This window comes from Punica granatum, chromosome 4 (assembly GCF_007655135.1).
Source record: "Punica granatum isolate Tunisia-2019 chromosome 4, ASM765513v2, whole genome shotgun sequence".
NCBI lineage: Eukaryota > Viridiplantae > Streptophyta > Magnoliopsida > Myrtales > Lythraceae > Punica > Punica granatum.
In genome coordinates, this window is record NC_045130.1 from 27,167,047 (window position 1) to 27,186,842 (window position 19,796).

At 41.5% G+C, this 19,796-nt stretch overlaps 1 protein-coding gene across 1 annotated transcript; it reads left to right on the forward strand.

The window, feature by feature from the left end:
* The first annotated feature begins 1,755 nt into the window (after positions 1-1,755).
* LOC116202388 (ATP synthase subunit O, mitochondrial-like) lies at positions 1,756-4,487 on the forward strand. Its single transcript, XM_031533931.1, has 6 exons — positions 1,756-2,090; positions 2,341-2,394; positions 2,848-3,091; positions 3,284-3,396; positions 3,867-3,953; positions 4,056-4,487. Exons 1-6 carry the CDS (start codon positions 1,962-1,964, stop codon positions 4,179-4,181), a joined length of 753 nt encoding a protein of 250 aa, XP_031389791.1. The 5' UTR covers positions 1,756-1,961; the 3' UTR covers positions 4,182-4,487.
* The last annotated feature ends 15,309 nt before the right edge of the window (positions 4,488-19,796 follow it).

The following is a 19,796-nucleotide window of genomic DNA, read 5'->3' on the forward strand; positions in this document are numbered from 1 at the left end:
CCGGGGGACTTGCTCTATCTTTAACTGCTAATCACAGTTTTGAGAGTAATGATGGCATGCAAGGAAATGAATAATAATTGGGCACGAAGAGCTCCGTTGATGAGAATTAAACTCGAAATCAAAATCTCGTGCAGCATGTTTTGGTTAGCGAGGACTAAAATTGTCAGAAAATTAGCTAAGTTTTGGCTTGACAAACCTATAGAATTATTATGTAATTGGTTCTTTTTGACACCCAGTTCTGGACTCTTTTTTCATAAGGAGGTACGACCGATGCTGTGGTTTAGGGATGATATAAATATAAGAATTGGGTTTTTATTTTGAGCATTCTTTGAGAATGTTTTAATAAAATTAATTTTCTCAAGATCGAGTAATGGCTAACGGAATGCCGAATTCCCCTTGGCCTGCAGGCCGAATCTGAAGAGGAAGTTAGTTTTGGAGTCTCTCTAAGGTTTGACCAAAGAAGAGGGGATTGATGATCGGGTGGAGACTAGTTCCAATCGGTGCTCGTTAAACTCTAGTCGGCTCTCAATGAGAGCTGCTGTTTGGCTTTAGGCTGCTACACGGGCCACCCCCTTTCATGGGCCGGGATAAATTACGGATCGATTTGTGCAGTTCGATAAATTTAGGAATTTCCTTTAAGGGTGGAATTCAGCGGCCAATATTTTTCTAAAGGGGAGAAGAGAGAAACCGATAGCCAGAGGGGAGAGGAGCCCAATTCTAAGGCAATTTCCTGCCACGGCAAGAGAAACTAGGTTCAAAATGCCGTTCAGTAGAGACGGTCAAACCAACTGAACTGTTCAGCTAAGCAGTGTTCTCAATTTCAAAGCTCGTTTTCATGAACATCTTTTTAAATTATTACTTCGTCACATGAGATTAAACATCGCATATACGGAAAATGTGTAGTGCCTTGGCCGTCTTCGTTTTGATTTATTTATGTTTAATGCACCATTAATTGATAGATCTGGAATCAATTGGAACGTACCGCTACAGTAGGTTTCGAGTAGTTATCATATCAAAAATTGGATAGATCTAGGTTAGGGACGACGGGATTTTGTAAATGGGTATTCCCTTGTCCCATATCCTGATAGATGATTAACGAAATTTACTCTTTGATCATAGGAAGGGTTTGAAATTTGATGTCAAAACCCTGTAAGGTTTAGGGTGGATTTAACATTTTATCTTGAAGCCCCCAAACCTGCTAAATGTGAAGTTAGTAGATTACGCTTCATATTACCCACAATTACAAAATAAGCTTCTTTAACGTTACGCACTTCGAAGTGTTATGGTCTAGTTTTCTCGAACATGTCATGAATTTTAAGTATTGCAAATTTTCTTGAACATATTATTAACTTATGTAAGTGTTGTTTATTTTTCTAAAACAGTTACTCGCATGGCATTTATATCTTAATATTGAATATTTTTGTTATCTTAGATTATTTATTGTATTCAGATAAAATGATAAGTTTATAGTGACTTTATTTTGTCAAACATATTAACAAGCGAAAAACAGTTTTCAGTGGGCACTCATTAAATTAGTTTGACGGGTTTGAGAATTTTTCTTTAAAAACAGAATGGGTTTGGGAAAATTTTGAGATTAACTTTAATTAACGGAAATGGATATATGAATATTGAGGTAACAGACTCCCGCGTGTCATCCCTAATCCGGGTAGGAAATTGATGAATCGCTTTCATTTGGTTCAGATCCGGTCCGGATTCCGGTTCGGATTTAACCGTACGGGGATACGAAGATCGGAATTGGAACCGGTTCAACTCTTCCTCCCCTCCACCCGACTCTTTGCCTGTCATCTCTCACCTCTCGCCGTCGTCACTCTCTGGCCAGCCCTTCCTTCACCGGCGCGACGTGCTGCTCCTTCCGGCGCCACCGCGACCAGCTTCTGCTCCAAGCCCAACGCGACCGGCTGCTGTTCTAACCTCCTGCTCCACCGTTGAGAGACAAGGCAATGGCAGGGCGCATCAGATCGAGACTTCCCCTCCTCAAACGGTTTATTGCCACAGCCGATCCTCTGTCCGCTCAAAGGTCCACAATAGTCCAGCAGTCGCTGCTCTGCCCCGCCTTCTCCGCATCTGAGGTAACTACTGCACTGGTGCCATGATCATAAGATTGACTCTTAATTGGTTTCATTTCTCAATTCTCAGAGCTTGACTTCTGATGCAATGGGGCATTGCAAAGGGTTTAGAACTAGATACAATTGATGAGCTTATTCGACGAGCTTAATCAAAAGTTTGCACCTTTATGCCGAAATACTTATCGTGTAGCCATGTGATTTTTCCGCCTTTCTTGGTAAGCTGACATGCTATCTTGTTGTTTGAATTTTGCAGTGTTCAAGAAATTATGCTACTTCATCATCAACCTCAAAGGCTGAAAATGTAAAGGTAACATGATTCGGCATCCTCCAAATTGTCAAAGCTGAAATTGAGTGTCTCGATTTGTATCTGCTAGCAAAATTATGCATTTGGTCTCCTAAGGATCTATCCTGAAGAAGGGTATCGAACTTATTATGTCGGAATGGTTAAGTGAGAACATAATGGAAAAGAAAGGGGCGTCTTCGATGTTCAAGATAAAGGCCATACTTGATTGAACAATGGCTGACTCAGTTGAAACTTTCATGGAGTGAGGAAGTGTACGTTGTTTAGGTGCTAATGCAACTACATTGTCGCACTTAGTTTTCTGATGAAACAATGTTGTAATGTGCTCTGTGCTACTAGACACACTCTCTATCCTGAAAACCATCAAATGGTAATCTTCTTGTGTGAAGGATAGAAATAAGTGATTGAAAATGTGAGAAATTCTCCATGTTTGTAATCTGTTGAGTATTACATTTACAGGTACCTCTAGCTCTATTTGGTGGCACTGGAAATTATGCTTCTGCATTGTACCTTTCAGCAGTCAAAGCCAATGCCTTGGACAAGGTTGAGTCAGAGCTTCTTGACCTTGTCGAGGCTTCCAAAAGAAGTACTACCTTTAGACAGTTTACGAAAGACTTGTCGGTGCCCAAAGAAGTCAGATTGAAGGGCATCAATGCCATTTGTGATGAAGCTAAACTTTCAGACATCACTAGGAATTTCTTGGGTATGATATGCTGCTTCTCTTTTGATGTCTTTTTTGGCTTGTCTATCACTATTGTCCAGATGTTACATGTTGCATCTCTGATTCTATAGTCTGTTAGTTATCAGGCTGACTATTTCAACTCCGATGATTTATTTTTCAGCTTAAATCAAGTACTGTTTGTGCTTAGTCTCTGATCTTTGTTCATTTTTCCAGTTGTATTGGCTGAGAATGGGAGGCTCAGAAACATAGAGAGCATCACAAAGAGGTTCATCGAGTTGACCATGGCACATAAAGGAGAAGCCAATGTCACTGTGACTAGTGTCATTGTGAGTTTTTCCTCCTTGCTTGGGATGCTCCTAATTTCAGATTAGAACAGGACGTTTAATATTTATGTTTGATTCAAATGTTTCTAATGAAAAATGACAAATAGATCATGATATGATGCATCTGCGTAAGACGTTTGCAGATTATGAATTGACCTTCATTATTATTGTATAGCATTTTTTGGGGCCAGTCAAGTATTGATTTCTTAGTTCTCTTTTACCTTTTTAATAATACATAAGAGAGTTTCATTGATATGGCGCCACAAAATGTACAGAAACAGTTTCAGGAGCATGACATGTCTACAAATGCAATTAAGTTCCACCTCTACTTATTAATACATCTTTCTATTTGTGGCCACAGAAACAAATTCATCTTTCTGTAAAATTAGCATCTTTGAGGTGATCCTCAGTGCAGAAAGCCTTTGAATGAAGCCTTTCTTATGTTCTTTTCTTGATTGTTCGTCTCTTTATAGCACCTGCCACCTGAAGAGGAGAAAGAGCTGAGGGAGACACTCCAAGATATAATTGGGAAAGGGAAGAAAGTAAAGATCCAGCAGAAGGTATGCTGCCTGGCACTCGCTTTGTATCAGTTTCAATGTCACAAGATTCAGTTTCCGCTCCTTGTGAATGCTGGTGAATCTAAGAGTCCCTCTCTCTGACAGATTGATCCCAGCATCCTTGGTGGGCTTGTGGTGGAATTCTCACAGAAGGTTTTCGACATGTCCATCAAGACTAGGGCTAAGCAAATGGAGAGGTTCTTGCGAGAGCCCATCACTGACATCTTTTAAACTCGGTTTTGTCGTTGAATGAATCGGCATAAACCTATCCAACGTTAAGAGGAAGGCAAGCCTTGATACTCCCTCCTTTTGGTTTCGGTTGCTCGAGCCCACACCTGTACCGGGTGTAATTTGTTCAATAAGAGAGCTGCTTTCCATTTACATCTGTCTCGAAAATAGAACTCTACTGTAACGTGAGGCCGCACCAAATGAATTCTACTCTAGGTGTACATGAATCAGGATATGATAGCATTATTGATCGGGATGGGATTGGATGGGATGCAATGTCTAATGAATTTGACTATTTTAAATTCCTAATCGGCTGTTTGGTGCATGTTAAGGATTGAGATTGGAATATGAAATTAAAATAACCATGGTATCCTTAAACATATAAATTGGCATTTTTTTTGAAAAATAAAAATAAAATAAATTTCAAAAATAAAATAAACAACTAAAAAGAAAAAGGAAACATGAAGCAGAATCGGAGAAGGCATAGGGGGCCCAACGATGGCAACCATCGACCTTGGAAGGTAGCTGCGTTGCTTAGGGGTTACGGGCAACCTTGCCCAGGGCAGTGGTGGTCAACATCCGGCCCTCACTATCCCACAATTGTTCCGATTTGAAGAGAGAGATAGAGTGAGATGGGGATTGGGGGAACCTAATGCCGGCCACCATGGCCCTAGAGGTCCTTGGTGCTTTCCCTGACCATTGCCGGGCCCCAATTGGGGCTATGGTGGCCGGCATTGGGCCACCACAGTCCCCATCTCACTTACTCCCTCTTAGATAAGGACTATTGTGAGGCCGTGGGTGCCTGACGTTGACCAGTAAAGCCCCAGGTGACCTTGGGGCATTGGTCGCCGACGACCCTTGGTTACATCGGCAACCTTGCCGGGGGCAGTAGTGTTCCTCATCGAGCTCCCATTTCCTCTTTGCCTCCTTCTATTCCTTCGATGCCTCACAGAGGACAAAAAAGAATCCTCTTATGGCAACTTTTGTAAATCTAAAATAACATGGGCATTTCTAACTTTTCATATAAAATTTTATTCTAATTATCTACTTTTAACTCACTCCTCAGCTTGAATTAGCTCCTTGATAAATCATATTCCGGCAAAACTCTAATCTAATTTTTATCCTGTAATCACCAAACGTGGATTTAGGATTACTGAAATCCTATCCCGCTCTTTATCCGGCCTACCATAGCGGGGGCTGTGAAATCTCCAAGATTTCTGGGCTTAATGGAGCACTTTAATCGAGGGAAAGAGTTCATATAGAGTATAATCATTTGCAAATTACTTAAATCTCTTGGACTCAATGAACCATCCTTAATTTTATCAAAATAGTACAAATTCCACAAACAGAAACATAACCACATAAAAGAATTTCAACCCTCACCATGTCCTTTATCCTTCAATGCATTGGATGATACACAATCAAGTATGGAGGATACCACAACTAATAAAATAAAGAGAGCAAAGTCTAATCTCATTACTTTATAGTTGTTCAAAAATCCACTGTCGACACATCCTTTTTTTTTTTCATACCAATGGTTTGGTCTTGCTATAATGAAGATGAACACAATCAGGAAAATGAAGAGATGGCCCCGCCTCCTTTTTTGCTAATGTATGTACATAGATGTTTCGAGAAGCAAGTGTTCCAGCGTTGCATTGATCAGCCCATGGCACTTCCATTGTATATATCTTAGCATTATGTCTTGCCCAGTAAGCTTGTCCCTTGGGCTTTGGCTATTTTCTATGAGATCTGATGTGGAGAAAAAGTTCGAGGCGGAACCATCCTCCCACCAAGAAGAATCTTCCATCGATATGGGGCCTGTCGACATAGTCTTCAAGTCCTTGCATGCCGTCTTCAGATTCTTGGACCAGAGAACATGGGTCAGTAGGGGGCTCGGGAGTTGCTCCCGAGGAACTGTTAGTGATATAGTCTAGAGACTGATTTATGTATTTGAATAATTCATCTTATGATAATAAAGTTTATTCTATTATTTGTATATTGTCTATGTTTGTTTGAATAAAGTCTTTAAGATGTTTTGAATGTTTCATTCTTAAAGAGTTAAGACTATGAGTGACGGAGTAATTCGGTAAGAATATCTTTAAACTGTTCACGATCATAGGAGACTTAACTAGATATTATTTTTCCGGATAGATCGTCACGTCCAGGGGCGAAGCCAGGAAATTATCTCGGGGGGGCAAAATATAAAACAAAAATAGACGTATATATGAAACTATATCAAATGTATATTAATGATGGAGATATATGAAGTTCATTGAATTAAAAACTAAATAATTACAAATGTCCCTTTCGAGGTCTTATAACCTGAAAGCTATTCAAGATTCTTTCATTGTCAATATTACAAAAAATATATTTCTCAATATAAGTAACCAAATAATCGTTCATCCAAGAGTCTCCCATCTTATTAAGGAGATGGTTCTTCACAATTTTCATCGCTAAAAAAATTCTTTCCACTGATGCAGTAGCAACTAGTAATATCAACGCCAACTTCATAAATAAGTAAACCAGTGGATAGACAATATGTCTTCTTGTGACAACCAACTTTTGAGAAAGATCTCCAATACTTTCTAGGTTTAAGAACTCTTCATGAGATCTCATATCAAGAATGTAAGTCTCAAGTTGATTATCAGGTAATAGAATATCAACCTCAGAGAACTCCGAAGGATAAAAGCGAGCAAGTTGAATCAATTTTGACTTATCAAAAGAGGCAAAAAAATCATATGGGCTTAAGCAAGCCACACAAAGAAACAAATTTGTGTTCACCTCATTGAAGCGACTGTTGAGTTCTTGAAGTTGCCAATCGATCACACCGTTAAAAAGCTCAAACCGGAAATAACTCAAGTTTGTCAAGGCTTCACCTTTTCCCTACGATCGTCCTCGAGCCACATACATTTCATTCATATTTATGATATCAATGTCATTTCTGTCAGAAAATATAGATACCTCACTCATCAAAGAGTCTCATCCTTCATCTCGCATATCTTGCAAACGTTGCTTTGCCACTTCAATCAAAACCATAACATTCACGATATCTTGATCTTTCCTTTGCAATGCTAGAGACAACTCATTCGTGATTCCCAAAATAGTTTTCATCATTTATAAGATGAACACAAATTCAAAAGTTGGCATAACACTCAATAAGGAACATGCTACACCTCTTTGATCTGCAGTTGAGCCATCCTTCTCAATGATTTGGAGAACTTCCATAACCAATGAGAACATGATAGTCAAACTTATCAATGACCTATAATGAGATCCCCAACGTTTATCACCTCCTCTTTGAAGACTTATCTCTTGATTTGAAACCTTACCCATTGAGAATTCACCAATTTCAAATGCTTCCAAGACTCTGTTTTGTTGCTTATCTCGAAGAAGATCTCTATGCTTGCATGAAACTCCAACAAGAGTAGTTATACTAGCCGCTGAGTTGAAAAATGCAGCAACTTGCGGTTTTTTTTTACCACGACAACAAGAGCTAGTTGAAGTTGATGAGCAAAACAATGAATATAATAAGTAGAAGAATTCTCTTGCATGATCAAAGTTTTGAGTCCATTAAATTCCCTTCGCATGTTACTTGCCCCATCATAGCCTTGCCCTCGCACTTTAGACAAGCTCAAATTATGCTTCAAAAAAAGAACCTGAATAGTCGCTTTTAGTGAGGAAGCTATGGTATCACTAACATGAACAATGCCAAGAAAACGCTCAACAACACACCCTTTCGATTGACAAATCTTAGAGCAGCCGCCATTTGTTCGTTGACCTAGCTCATGGACAATAGTATTAGTGGTCTCCATAGCGCAAGCACGGATAAGATCCATTTAAATATCAGGGGGATATCATTTTCATATTTCTTGGAGTATTATTCAAGACAACATTTTTTATAGCATCATTGTGACTAGTAAGAAAATAGAGGAAACTGATAATCTTTACGTGCTTGTTTTAATTGTTTCTAAAAAGCAAATTGGATATGTTGTTGTTGATTCATCAAATCTTCGCATCTTCTCCAAGCTTTGTTATGGGCACTATCAAGACCTCCAACATGCTCATTGAATTTTTATTTTTCCTTCCAATTTGTATATCCTTCCGACACAAATACTTCACCACTTGCTTGCGCTCCGATGTTCGGCCTATAAAGATAGCAACACAAATAAAAGGCGGCATCTTTTGCAATACTATATTCTAGCCAATTTTTATGCTCCTCAAACCATTTTAGAATAAAGCGTTGGAATATATTTTCGAATTTCTTCTGAGGAAAATTGTGTCCTTTCGGTTGACATGATCCTTGTTGCAAATAATGCCTTCTAATTCTATCACGATCATTAGGATGATAATCGGAAATTTTCTTCCCTAGCCCGGGATCCGAAGGGAGATCTTTCAAATTGATTTTTACATGTCTTCTTTTTGAGCAATCATTATTCGCTCTGGTCGTTAATGTTTCTTTTATGGTTGATTTCTTCTTTATGAGATACTTATCCATATCTACGCAAGAAAAAAAATTCAATCTAAATAGAGCACTCAAAAAAATTCAATCTTTACTCTTATACCCTCTAGATATTTACAAGAACAAAACAAGTTGTCCAATTTCAAGCACCGGTAGCTCAAGGAATTTTTGATGAATTAGACAGGAACGCAAACGAAGGAGAGGACACGAAGAAGATTATAGTATACTGTTCCGCTCGCAATCCGATCTTTCCCTCATTCCCTCCTCTGTAGCACCGTTCTTTATCTGTATTTCTCTGTCGTCATTCCAAGCTTCCAATTCCAACCTTCCAAGTTTGGTTCTGTCACCGAATTTTTGTGGCTGTGGCACTTTTACTTTAGCCTCTTGTCTTATCTCTTCATCTTCCCTTCTCGCTCAAGCAAAGGGAATAGTCACTTAAAATTGATTTTTTTAATAAGGGGAATCTTTTAATATGTGGTGGGCTTATATAAGGGCTTGGAATCCGTATGGCAATAAGTCTATTCATTTTGTTTTTACGAAACTGCATGTAAGAGGGGGCAAATACTTTGACAAAGGCATATTTTATAATATTTTGAGGGGAAATTTATATTAATTATGGAATATAAATCCATTTTTATAGTCATAATATATAACATTATTGGGATTTGGGAGAATATTAGGGGGGCAATTGCCCCCCTGTCAACACATTGGCTATGTCAGCACCCCATTTTGGTCCACCGGCTTTAGGATATGACATCAACAAGGCTCCCGACTAGGGTTCCACAACTCTAACAAAAATGGCGATGGCAACATATGAAATTTTACAGCACACACAATTGATCTTGAAGAGTAAGACACGAATTATCAATATTCGAACCGAAGGCAATGGACAAAGGGGAAATCACGTCTCTGTATCATTTTCTTCGATGAGAACGACTATCTTCGTGGATCCTAGAACTAAGTTCGATATTTTTAGATCAAGGTTTGGTGAGTTCTGGACATTTCAATGCAAAAATCACGTCGAGAGCCCTTTCGAGCAAAAAGATAAAATTCGTGGGATCTGGGGTGCCCAAACAGTGAATACAACAGCTCGAGCATGGGATTCGACGCATCATATCACGGTCAATCCTGAACCTAAAAGGGTGAATTTCATATGCTTGACCTAGGAAATCGAGTTAGGTTCAATTTGACGGGTCGTTCATTCCAAGATTCAATACGGAGAGAGAGTTATGAATTTTTGAGCGCACCATGCCCGAAACTGTTAAACCTGGACAGACTCTGTCAGTCGAGGGGGAAAATCCATAAAAAATTCAATTCTTCGTATTTTCAAGTATGGCCAACGTCATTGGATTCATAATTCACTGAAGATTCAGAAAATAAAAAGAAATAGGAGATATTTTTTGCTAGATTAGTACAGAATCGAATATATTCTCACAGATTATAACCAAATCTCCCGGTTCGGGCCAGCTGTCAAAGAAAAATTGTTTCAGGAACTTCCCGAGGTCGAACAATCTTCAAATTTTACAAGGATGCGCCCAACTCATGGAGAGATCAAGGAAAAATATCAGATAGACCGAAAGATTCATGAGAAATTCAGGAAAATTCGGAATGTTGAGGTCAGCTCATGGACTGTTGATGACAGCACCCTAACTTCTCTCCTCCAGCTGCCTCCTTTCCTCTAGACCCTGACCTCATTCCCAAAAAACAAAAAAAAAACCCTAGGGACACTCTCGGAAAAACCTAGCCGCCACTCCCATAGCTGGACACCTCACGGGGCCTCCCCTTGGCTCATTCTGGACGTTTTTCCTTCCAGCTCGGGCTTCCTTGGCAGCAGCCCCTCTCGAGCTCTCATTAGCTAAGTCCCCGTTTCCTTTCTTGCGTTCATTCTTTTCATCTGCATTTGATTGCCTTTGACTTTTCCCATTGTGTTCCCTTTTGTTTCCATTCTCAGGTCCAGTCCATGGCGACAAGCCACCAAGGAAGCCTCTCGCATTATCTGTTCAGCCGCTCCACCATTTCAATCTCGAGCTCATCATCGCGACTCCGCCCAAATGCCATCTTGCCTAACCCGATCTCCTCCCAGCTTAGATCCTCTTCGATTAACAGCATCTATTCCGGCTTGAACTCCTTCACCCGTGGTAAAACTCATTTCTGATCAGCAGTTAGAACTAATTAGTCGGTTGTGTCCCTTCGTAATTTTAGTGAGCTTATTCGATCTGAGCGCAAATGACTTTAGGTAGCTGTGATACATGATAATTCTTGTTCAGCTTGAGCTTATTTCATTGGACTTAATTTGCTTGAAATGCATTTAAAGTGCCTAGTTGAGCTGAATGATCACTTTTGGATTAGTTTGGTGGATTTGGTGCCACGTTCATGTTAGTAGCTGAGGTGACTAACCCTCCCTTTAATTCCTTTGATTATAAGCACTAGCCAAAATTAATGTCGAATACTTCTACAGTTTCGGTACCTTGAGCCTTGTTATTTCATGCATGGTTTAAGACGTTCCTATGTGCTGTCCACCGATAGTTAATGGCCATAAACACTAGTCTCGACCTCCATTGCTTCATGAAATTGGTCACCTTCGAGTTTAGACTTCTTAGGGTTGCTCTCCCTTTGTGTCTCGTGTCTAGTGGGCTTCATTAAGGTCCATTTTGAGAAGTTTTAAATTCTGACCTGAATTGATTTACTGGTTTTGGGACCTATTTCGATCATGAAAATGCAGTAAGAAAAATCTTTTGATGCTCGGGTCGTCTTTGCTTACTCTCATTGGAGTCTCGTGACAATCGTGAAATGAGAATGATAAATGCATAACAAGCCATGAGAAGATTTAATTGATTCGTAAATGACAAGTGAAGCGAGTGTTGATCTAGTACTTGATTCGCCTCCATGTTGGTATTAGTCATTTAGAGTCATAGTCTCCTACCTTGTCCCTTCTCCTCGTTTCCTTGTTTTTGCTTCTTGCATGTCTCATGGGAGGAGGAGAAAGGTGGAGAAACGAGAAGATAGCAGGCTGATGACGGCGGGGTCCGAAGACGACGTGGAGACTTACCTAGGCTTAGGTTGAGTCCCGACTTGAAGGTCGCCACGGTCCGCGGTAGTCGAGGATCTTCCGAGCTAGCTCATCCTGAGAATCTCTTGGGATCAGGTATCAATCTCCATCTTAGTATCATGCGATAGGTCTTCCGATGTTCAATGAGTGAATTCGATGAGCTTGACGAGATTGTGTGTCCCTGATTCGCGTGTTTGGATATTTTACTTGATAATTTCTCACATGAATTTGGATTAATCATATAAGCCCAACTTAAAATCAGTTTAAAATGGTCAAGAGTTAGGGCTCTATCGAACGGTCCATCAATGGCTGGCTCAACGACATGAAACCCACAAATTCAAAGCATTCAGCAAAATTTTAATTAATTCAAAAATTCCACACACGAAAAAAAGAGATGCTTAACTTGGCTAAGTTAAATCACTCAACTTTAAGCAAAATACATAAATTGATAAATTACCGGTAATTGCGTTGATAATTTAGAACGGGTTCTTCTGTCATAAAATGCAGAATTCGACTAACTATGCACTCAATGTAATCAAACACGGGCAAATGGGCAAAAAGGGATAGATTTTGGGTTTTCTAGGTGCAAAATATGTTCTTGGCACAATTAGTAAAAAACGCACTGTCACCATGCAGAACAATCTAAAACAGACCCACACATCTTTAGTCAGATTAGCACCGTACACAAACATGTTATTTCGTCCGTTTAGGCTAGGAAATTGTTTGTCAAATAATTCCAATTCATAATTGGATTAATCACGTAAACTTGGCGCTTAATGCACAACTTGTCTGTAATAATCTGTTTTCATATGTTTTTATCTGTTTTTTGTCTATCTTCATATGTTTTTTAGTCAGTTTTATTGTGGTTCAAGCCCGAACTCATAGGATACGTCATGCACGGGGTCCAACGCCCCATAACCATCGATCACAGGGTCTAATGCCCCCACATACCGAGCGTGCATCTTAATTTCATTTTTAGTCTTTTCCCAAATCTCACGGTGAACAGGAGTGGAATAATGACCGGATGCAAACCGATCGGGATTCAGTTGTTGTAATTTTGATTTTATTTACTTGAGAGAACAATGTAAGGGTTTATGTTGTACATTTATTCATGTAAGAATCCCGGTCGGAGAGTGGACAGTCGGAGTGTTTTTTCGAATTTACAGTGTCAAAACGCATAAGATGAGCGAAACTTAATTAAGCGGTAATTAAATTAAAATGGCAAGCCTAAACAAGCTAGAGTACCGAAAGGGCGTGTGGGACATAGGCCCACACGTAATAGAACCCCCGAATTCGGAATTTTCGGTTTCGTACAGACCATTGCCTTAACATTTTAGGTGTACCCCGTACCCCTAGACCTAGGCGACTCACCGGCCCTCGACCTTCGGGTAGTAAACAGGTAGTGGCGACTCCTTCTCACGTACGTCCGTCGCGCGTCTCCGGGAAGGTGGACACTCCCAAGCCGCGTTGCATTTAGGCGCGCGCATGCGTGCCCCGACGAGACGAAATTCGGGTGCGCATAGGCTCCACCCTTGGTCACCTCTATCTGTATCCATGATTAGTATACATATACTAATGAAGATGGAATAATGAGTCTCATGCTATCTGATAACTATTATCAGGACAGACATGTGGATACTTATATGATAAGTAATCGAACGTGACGTGCAAATAATATCTATACGGTAATTTACTGATGTGATGAATGTTATCTGGATCGTATTAATACATATAGTCCTTAGATCTGAGATGAAATATTATCTCATGTATAGGAGATTATGATTTGCTACTGGTAATGTATTTGTGCTTAACATGAGTATTCGGCAGATAGTGGTTCTAGTTCGTTATACTCGGAAGTAGGTGTCCAATCAAGACGAGATTCACTAACTTGAGTAAACATGGAAAATGTCATATAGATGTTTTTTGTGTTCTAGATCGAGAAATCCTCCGCCAGGGTAGATAGACTCGAATAGAAAGGGTTTTTTGTTCAAGTGCTACAGATCTAAGAATGAAATCAGAGAGTCTATATGCTCAGCTATAGAGTTTGGCATTTATCATAGCTCTGGCTAGATCAGGATCTTGTAGTAAAGGGATTCAGTGCATGGCATATACAATCAGAGGTTCATCAGAATGTTTCAATTGTACATCCATCATCATTTGGAATGTCACAATGTGCTGCTAGGCGTCACTCGTGAACTTTGGGAACCAATGGCATTTTGAGAATTATGTTTTTGGTTACAGAAAGAGTTTTTGGTAATGTCAAATGAGTTGATATTATAATCCCATTGCCATTTGATAATGAATCTAGTTAGTCACACACATTGAGCGTGTCTAAACCGAGAAAAGAATTAATTCTAATTAAGGAAGTTAATTAGGAATTAATTATCGAATGAGGCTTGCAATGTGGTTGCAAAGGTGCTAACACATCCTGAAGCCGAGTTCAACATCAATGATAAATCTAATTAAGGAAATACGATAGTTTCCTTAATTGGAGAGTTTCTATAAATAATTCGTCTATTGATGGAAACTCGTGTCAATGACTTGTTTGATATTTCTTTCTTTCTACAGGGATAAGTCATTGGATGACTTAAAACGTGAGGACACATTTGAGATTTATTAATTAATAATTACATTTTAATCCCTAGGGTAAAGATATATATATATATATAGATATGTTCTTACAGTTAATCCTAGAGAACGATCTATTGATAAGGCCCGATATTAGTGAGCGAGAGAGAGAGAGAGAAGAGAGTTCGGCTAAAACAAACACAACAGAATAGTCACACACTTCCAAGGCTAATCGGGGTATTCTTCGGCCTTGGTTTGGCGTTTCGGTGTTGTCCTTGATGTCCTTGAAGCGATCCTTTCATCCCGTGACCATTTCGTTCGTGATCGGTAACCTAGATCGGAGTGTACGGGTCGAGGGAAGCGTAATCTCGGTGGAGACGTGCTCGTGTGGACGAGCTAGAGACCGAACACTTGGACGGTTAGTTTGATTGACTCGAATCGACAAAGTTAGTATGAAAGTCTAAACTTTTCTTGTGAATTCGATATGTGATGTTACCTATTCATTAGAAGGCGATTCTTGTGTCAATATGTGATATTTAAGTTTTTGATTAAACGAGCACGCGATGAAAATTTGATTTTCACCGTACTTCTGCTGTGCACATGCTTGATTTTCTAATAGGAACCCCCTCTGACGCTTAAGTTAGAGCTATGGGGGAGAGATAGAGAGAGAGAAGAGCAACAATGCTACAGAGAGTATAGGAGGAGAATCAACTTACTTTTTATTTGTCATGAATTAATATTTATAAGGGGAGTGTTATACATGACAGACTATTAATGGCTCCAGATGTTTTTCTTTGAGGCCTACTAGGCTTAGGTGGATAATGTAAGATAAGTCGCTCGAATCCCTTGAGAAGCTTTGCTGAGTCTACTAGGCATGCCGAGTGCCCTAGGTTCGTCGGGTCTCATATGTCCGTCGGGTTTAGGAGATTTGTCGCATGTGGGTCGGGTTAGGCCCATGAGGCTTGCTGGTTTCGAGAGGCTCGTCGTGTAAGACTTGGACTAAGCCTAGATTTCGAGGGTTCAATGGGACGTAAGGGGAGGTTTGTCGGGTCTCCTAAGTCAGATGGGCGAGGTGGTTTAGCCCAGGCTTGATGCTTTGCTTTGCTAGGTCTGCTAGGCTCGCCGGGTCCCCTAGGTTTGTCGGGTCTCATAGGTCCGCCTAGTCTCCTAGGTTTGCCGAGCCCCTCGAAGCATTCCATTGTCGTTTACATCTTTCGGGTAGCCACTCAAACTTGGGGTGCAGCCTTCCATACTCTTCAAACGCAGCCTTCTATACTCTTCTAGTAGCAATCTATATTTAGGGTGCTGCCTCCTATCCTTCCAAGTAGTAATCTATATCATCTAAGTCGTTAAGTATACTAAACATACAGGGCCATTTGTAGGGAAGTCTCGTCGAGCCTTCCCTGGGGAAGGTTCGTCGAGCCCTTTAGGGGAGGCTCGATGAGCCCCCCGAGCATGGTACAAGACCACAATGTGCAAAGTCTAATGTGTTTCTTGAAGGCTCATGAGTTCGAGTCATATGGCTCGAACCGACCCATTCGATAATGGTATACCCTATCATTAGCCACTCAATTCTCGATAATGAGCATCATTGTCGGGGATTCCGTTACTCGAGACCATGGAGAGGCTGTGCGTGATGGAGCAAGTCACCCTAACCTTGAGCGATGGTCTTCTAGGGATAGAGAGAGGTTACTTGACCCCCAAATGTGCGTCGAACCTTAAGTTCGACAGTGGGGGTCATCGAGTCTCCAAAATTGGTCTTTGGGGGTGTCAAGCCCCAAGTTGACATTAAGGGGCATAACCCACGAGTCCCATGTTGGCGGCGTTAAGCCCAAAAGTTGCAGTTGAGGTGTGTCGACCCACAAGTTTAACACTTGGACATTGAGCCTTAAAGTTGATTTTTCGAGGTGTGAGGTCCCGAGTTGGATGTCGGGGGGTCGTCGACCCTGTTCGATGTTTGGGGCGTTGAGCTGCAAATTTTGTTTGTAAAGGCGTCGAGCCCTTAGTCAGACGTTGAGGTCGCTTGAGCTTGTGGGGATAGAGTTGGAGGGAAAGGTTACTCAAACCCACGGGGAAGGAGTATGATAGTCAACGTCCAAGGTCTGGCAGGCCCATGGGGACGAAGTATGATAGTCGACATTCAAGGCTTGTTGGGCCTGTGGATATGGTATGATAGTCGATGCCCGAGGCTCGCCAGGCTTGTGAGGATGGAGTTGAAAGGCGATGGCACTCAAGCCCTCGAGGAAGGAGTATGATACTCGATGTCCAAGGCTTGGCGAGCTCGTGGGGATGGAGTACGATAGTCAACGCTTGAGGCATGGCGGGCCTGTGGGAGCAGAGCATGATAATCGACGCCCAAGGCTCGGCAGGTCTATGGGGATGGAGTATTATAGTCAACGACTAAGGCTCGGCGAGCCTATCGGGATGGAGTATGATAGACGACATCTGAAGCCCGACGACGTGTGGGGACGGAATCAAAGGGCAAGGTTACTCAAGCCTATTGATTGAGTTGACATCCATAGGCGAGGTTACTCGAGCCTATGGGGATAAAGTTGAAGGGCGAGGTTACTCGAGCCCATTGGTTGAGTCAAAGTCCATAGGCCAGGTTACTTGAACTTGTGGGGACCGAGTTAGAGGGCGAGATGAGCTTGTTAATTGAACCGATGTCCATAGGCGGTTACTCGAGCCTATGGAGATGGAGTCAGTGGGCGATGTTACTCGAGCCTGTTGTTTGAGTCGACATCCATAGGTGAGGTTACTCAAGCCTATGAGGACGACGTCGGAAGGCCAGGTTCCTCGAGCCCATTGATTGAGTTGACTTCCGTAGGTGATGTTCCTCAAGCCTACAGGGATGGAGTCGGAGGGCAAGCCTATTAATTCAATGGACATCCATAAGCGAGGTTATTCAATCATGTGGGGATGGAGTTGGTGGGCGAAGTTACTCGAGCATGTTGATTGAGTCACCGTCTATAGGCGAGGTTACTCAAGTATGTAGGGACGAAGTTGGAGGGAGAGGTTACTCGAGACCATTAATTGAGTCGACGTCCATAGGTGAGGTTACTCGAGTCTGTGGGGATGGAGTTAGAGGGCGAGGTTACTTGAGGCTGTTGATTGAGTCAACGTCCATAGATAAGGGTACTCGAGCTTACGAGGATGAAGTCGGAGGGCGAGGTTACTCAACCTGTTGATTGAGTCAACATCCATAGGCAAGGTTACTCGAGCCTGTAAGGATGAAGTCAGAGGGCAAGGTTGCTCAAGCTTGTTGATGTCGAAGGAGTCCTGGCAGAAGAAGCGCATATAACTGTGTCATTCATTATCTTGCATTCCCTATGTATTCAATAGATCATAAACATCGGAAATAGCCAATGTGCATCATTTCCATAATTGAGCAAAACTCGATCCACACAATTCCTTGAGACTAATTTGTACTGTGAGCATTCATTATGGTGTATGTATGTAATGATGATAGTGAGTTCACCCCATTGTGTGATCAAATGCTTGCATTGAATCATTATAAGGAGCTAGTAGATTTTTACATGCAAATATTCCACATACATAAGTTCGGGAGGAACAATTGGATAACATGAGAATGTCACATAATTATTCTTCTAGAGCATCAGAGTATGCATCCAATCGATAAAAAATGATAAGCTCGACAAGAGAGGAATATAGCGATATCCCTATAGAGATTGTATTAAGCCGTTCAAAGTAGATTGCAAAACTATAATGCATCATAATTTACATTAATCATGTATATTTATAATTCATTGTCATGTTGATTATGTGATAGACTTTATGATAATGTTGCAAAAGAGGATGAGGCAATGCATAGTTGGGCATTATCGAGTCTCTCATATCTTGTCACCCTTTCACATCCTTAGCTCTACTTTGAGTCAGGAACAGAATGAGAGGCGAGCCTTTGAGCTACGGAGACCCTTCAATCGATGTTTTCCAACCAAGGCCATAATAGAGGAAGGAATTAGTGCTCAATGAAGAGCAGTTAGAATCGGAGGCCAATGTGGAAGCTCGGGCCTGAGCTGATGTGGTGGAGAGGAAGGAGTTCATGGTTGAGCTACTAATGGAGTTTGAAACAGAGGTGCTTATGGTTAGAGAAGGGAAATCGCCAGCGAAGAAGTGGTGAGGATGATGTTGGTGGCAATGGTTGGACTTAGACAAGGCTTCATTGAGAGATTCGCCGTGTGACCCCTGAGGCGGGTCCAGGAGGCTCATCGGGGTGTGTCAGGTTTGTTGGGCCCGGAGACTGTTCAAGGTATTTAGCTCATATTCCATGAGTTGTGGAGGCTCACTAATCTGGGAGGCTCGCCGAGTCTTGAAGTTCGTTGGGGTCAAGTTTGCCAGGGCAGTTCCTAAGGAGGCGAATTCAGTGGTATCTTTCAATGGTACTTACAACAACAGCCAAGAGTCGGAGAAGCTTGGGAGACTGTCGTGCAAGCTAGAGGGGCTGTCCAATGCTAAGAAAGGAGGGAGAGCAGTTGTAGTAGGTAGCTTGCTAGAGCCACTATTGGTTGTTGAAGAAGGTGGAGGAAAACAAGGGTTTGAGTTGGCTAGGTTAGGTGTGTGGTGACGGAGCCAAGAAGAGGAAGCGGTTGGTGAAGGTTGAGACTAAGAGTTTCCGAAGAAGTCTTGCTGGCAAGAGGTGGTAGAAGATGATAGCTGATGGACATCGAATCTTTGACTAATAACTAATGACCAGCTACAGACCCCATTGTCATTGTCTACTACTACTTCCACCTTGCTTTCTCTAAGGGTTTCTTTGTCTGTATCTTTTATATTTCCATTGATCTGATGAAAGTCCTTTTGAACTAGAAAAGATCTAGTTAGTTCATAATGCTTGCCCTTTTGTATGTTGAAAATGGTTCAAAACCACAAATAGATCTTTTAGGTTCGTCTCAAGGGTGGTTGGATTGATGCATTCGGGGAACGGCAAAGCATGACATTTTGTGTCGGTTCCCACAGACGGCGCCACCTGATGTGGAGAAAAAATTCGGGTCGGAGCCATCCCCTACCAAGAAGAATCTTTAATCAATATAAGGCATGTCGATCTAGTCTTCAAGGTCATGCATGCTATCTTCAGATTCCTAGATCACACAAAACATGGGTTAGCAAGGGGCTCGGGAATTGCCCCCGAGGAACCCTCTCCAACGCTCAAGTTAGAGCTATGGGAGAGAGATAGAGAGAGAGGGGATCATCAATGCTAGAGAGAGGGCATGGGAGAATTACCTTACTTTTTATCTCTCATGAATTGATATTTATGAGGGGAGTGTTATATTTGACAAACTACTATAGGCTCCAGATGTTTTTCTTTGAGGCCCACTGGGCTTAGACGGATAACGTAGGATAAGTCGCTCGGATCCCTTGAGAAACTTTGCTGGGTCTACCCGAATAACGTGGGATAAGTCGCTAGGGTCCTTTGAGAAGCTTTGTTGGGTCTACCAAGCACGCGGAGTCCCCTATGTTCGTCGAGTCTCCTAGGTCAGCTGGGTCTCCCAGGTCCGCTGGGTCGGGAGGTTCATGGCGTGTG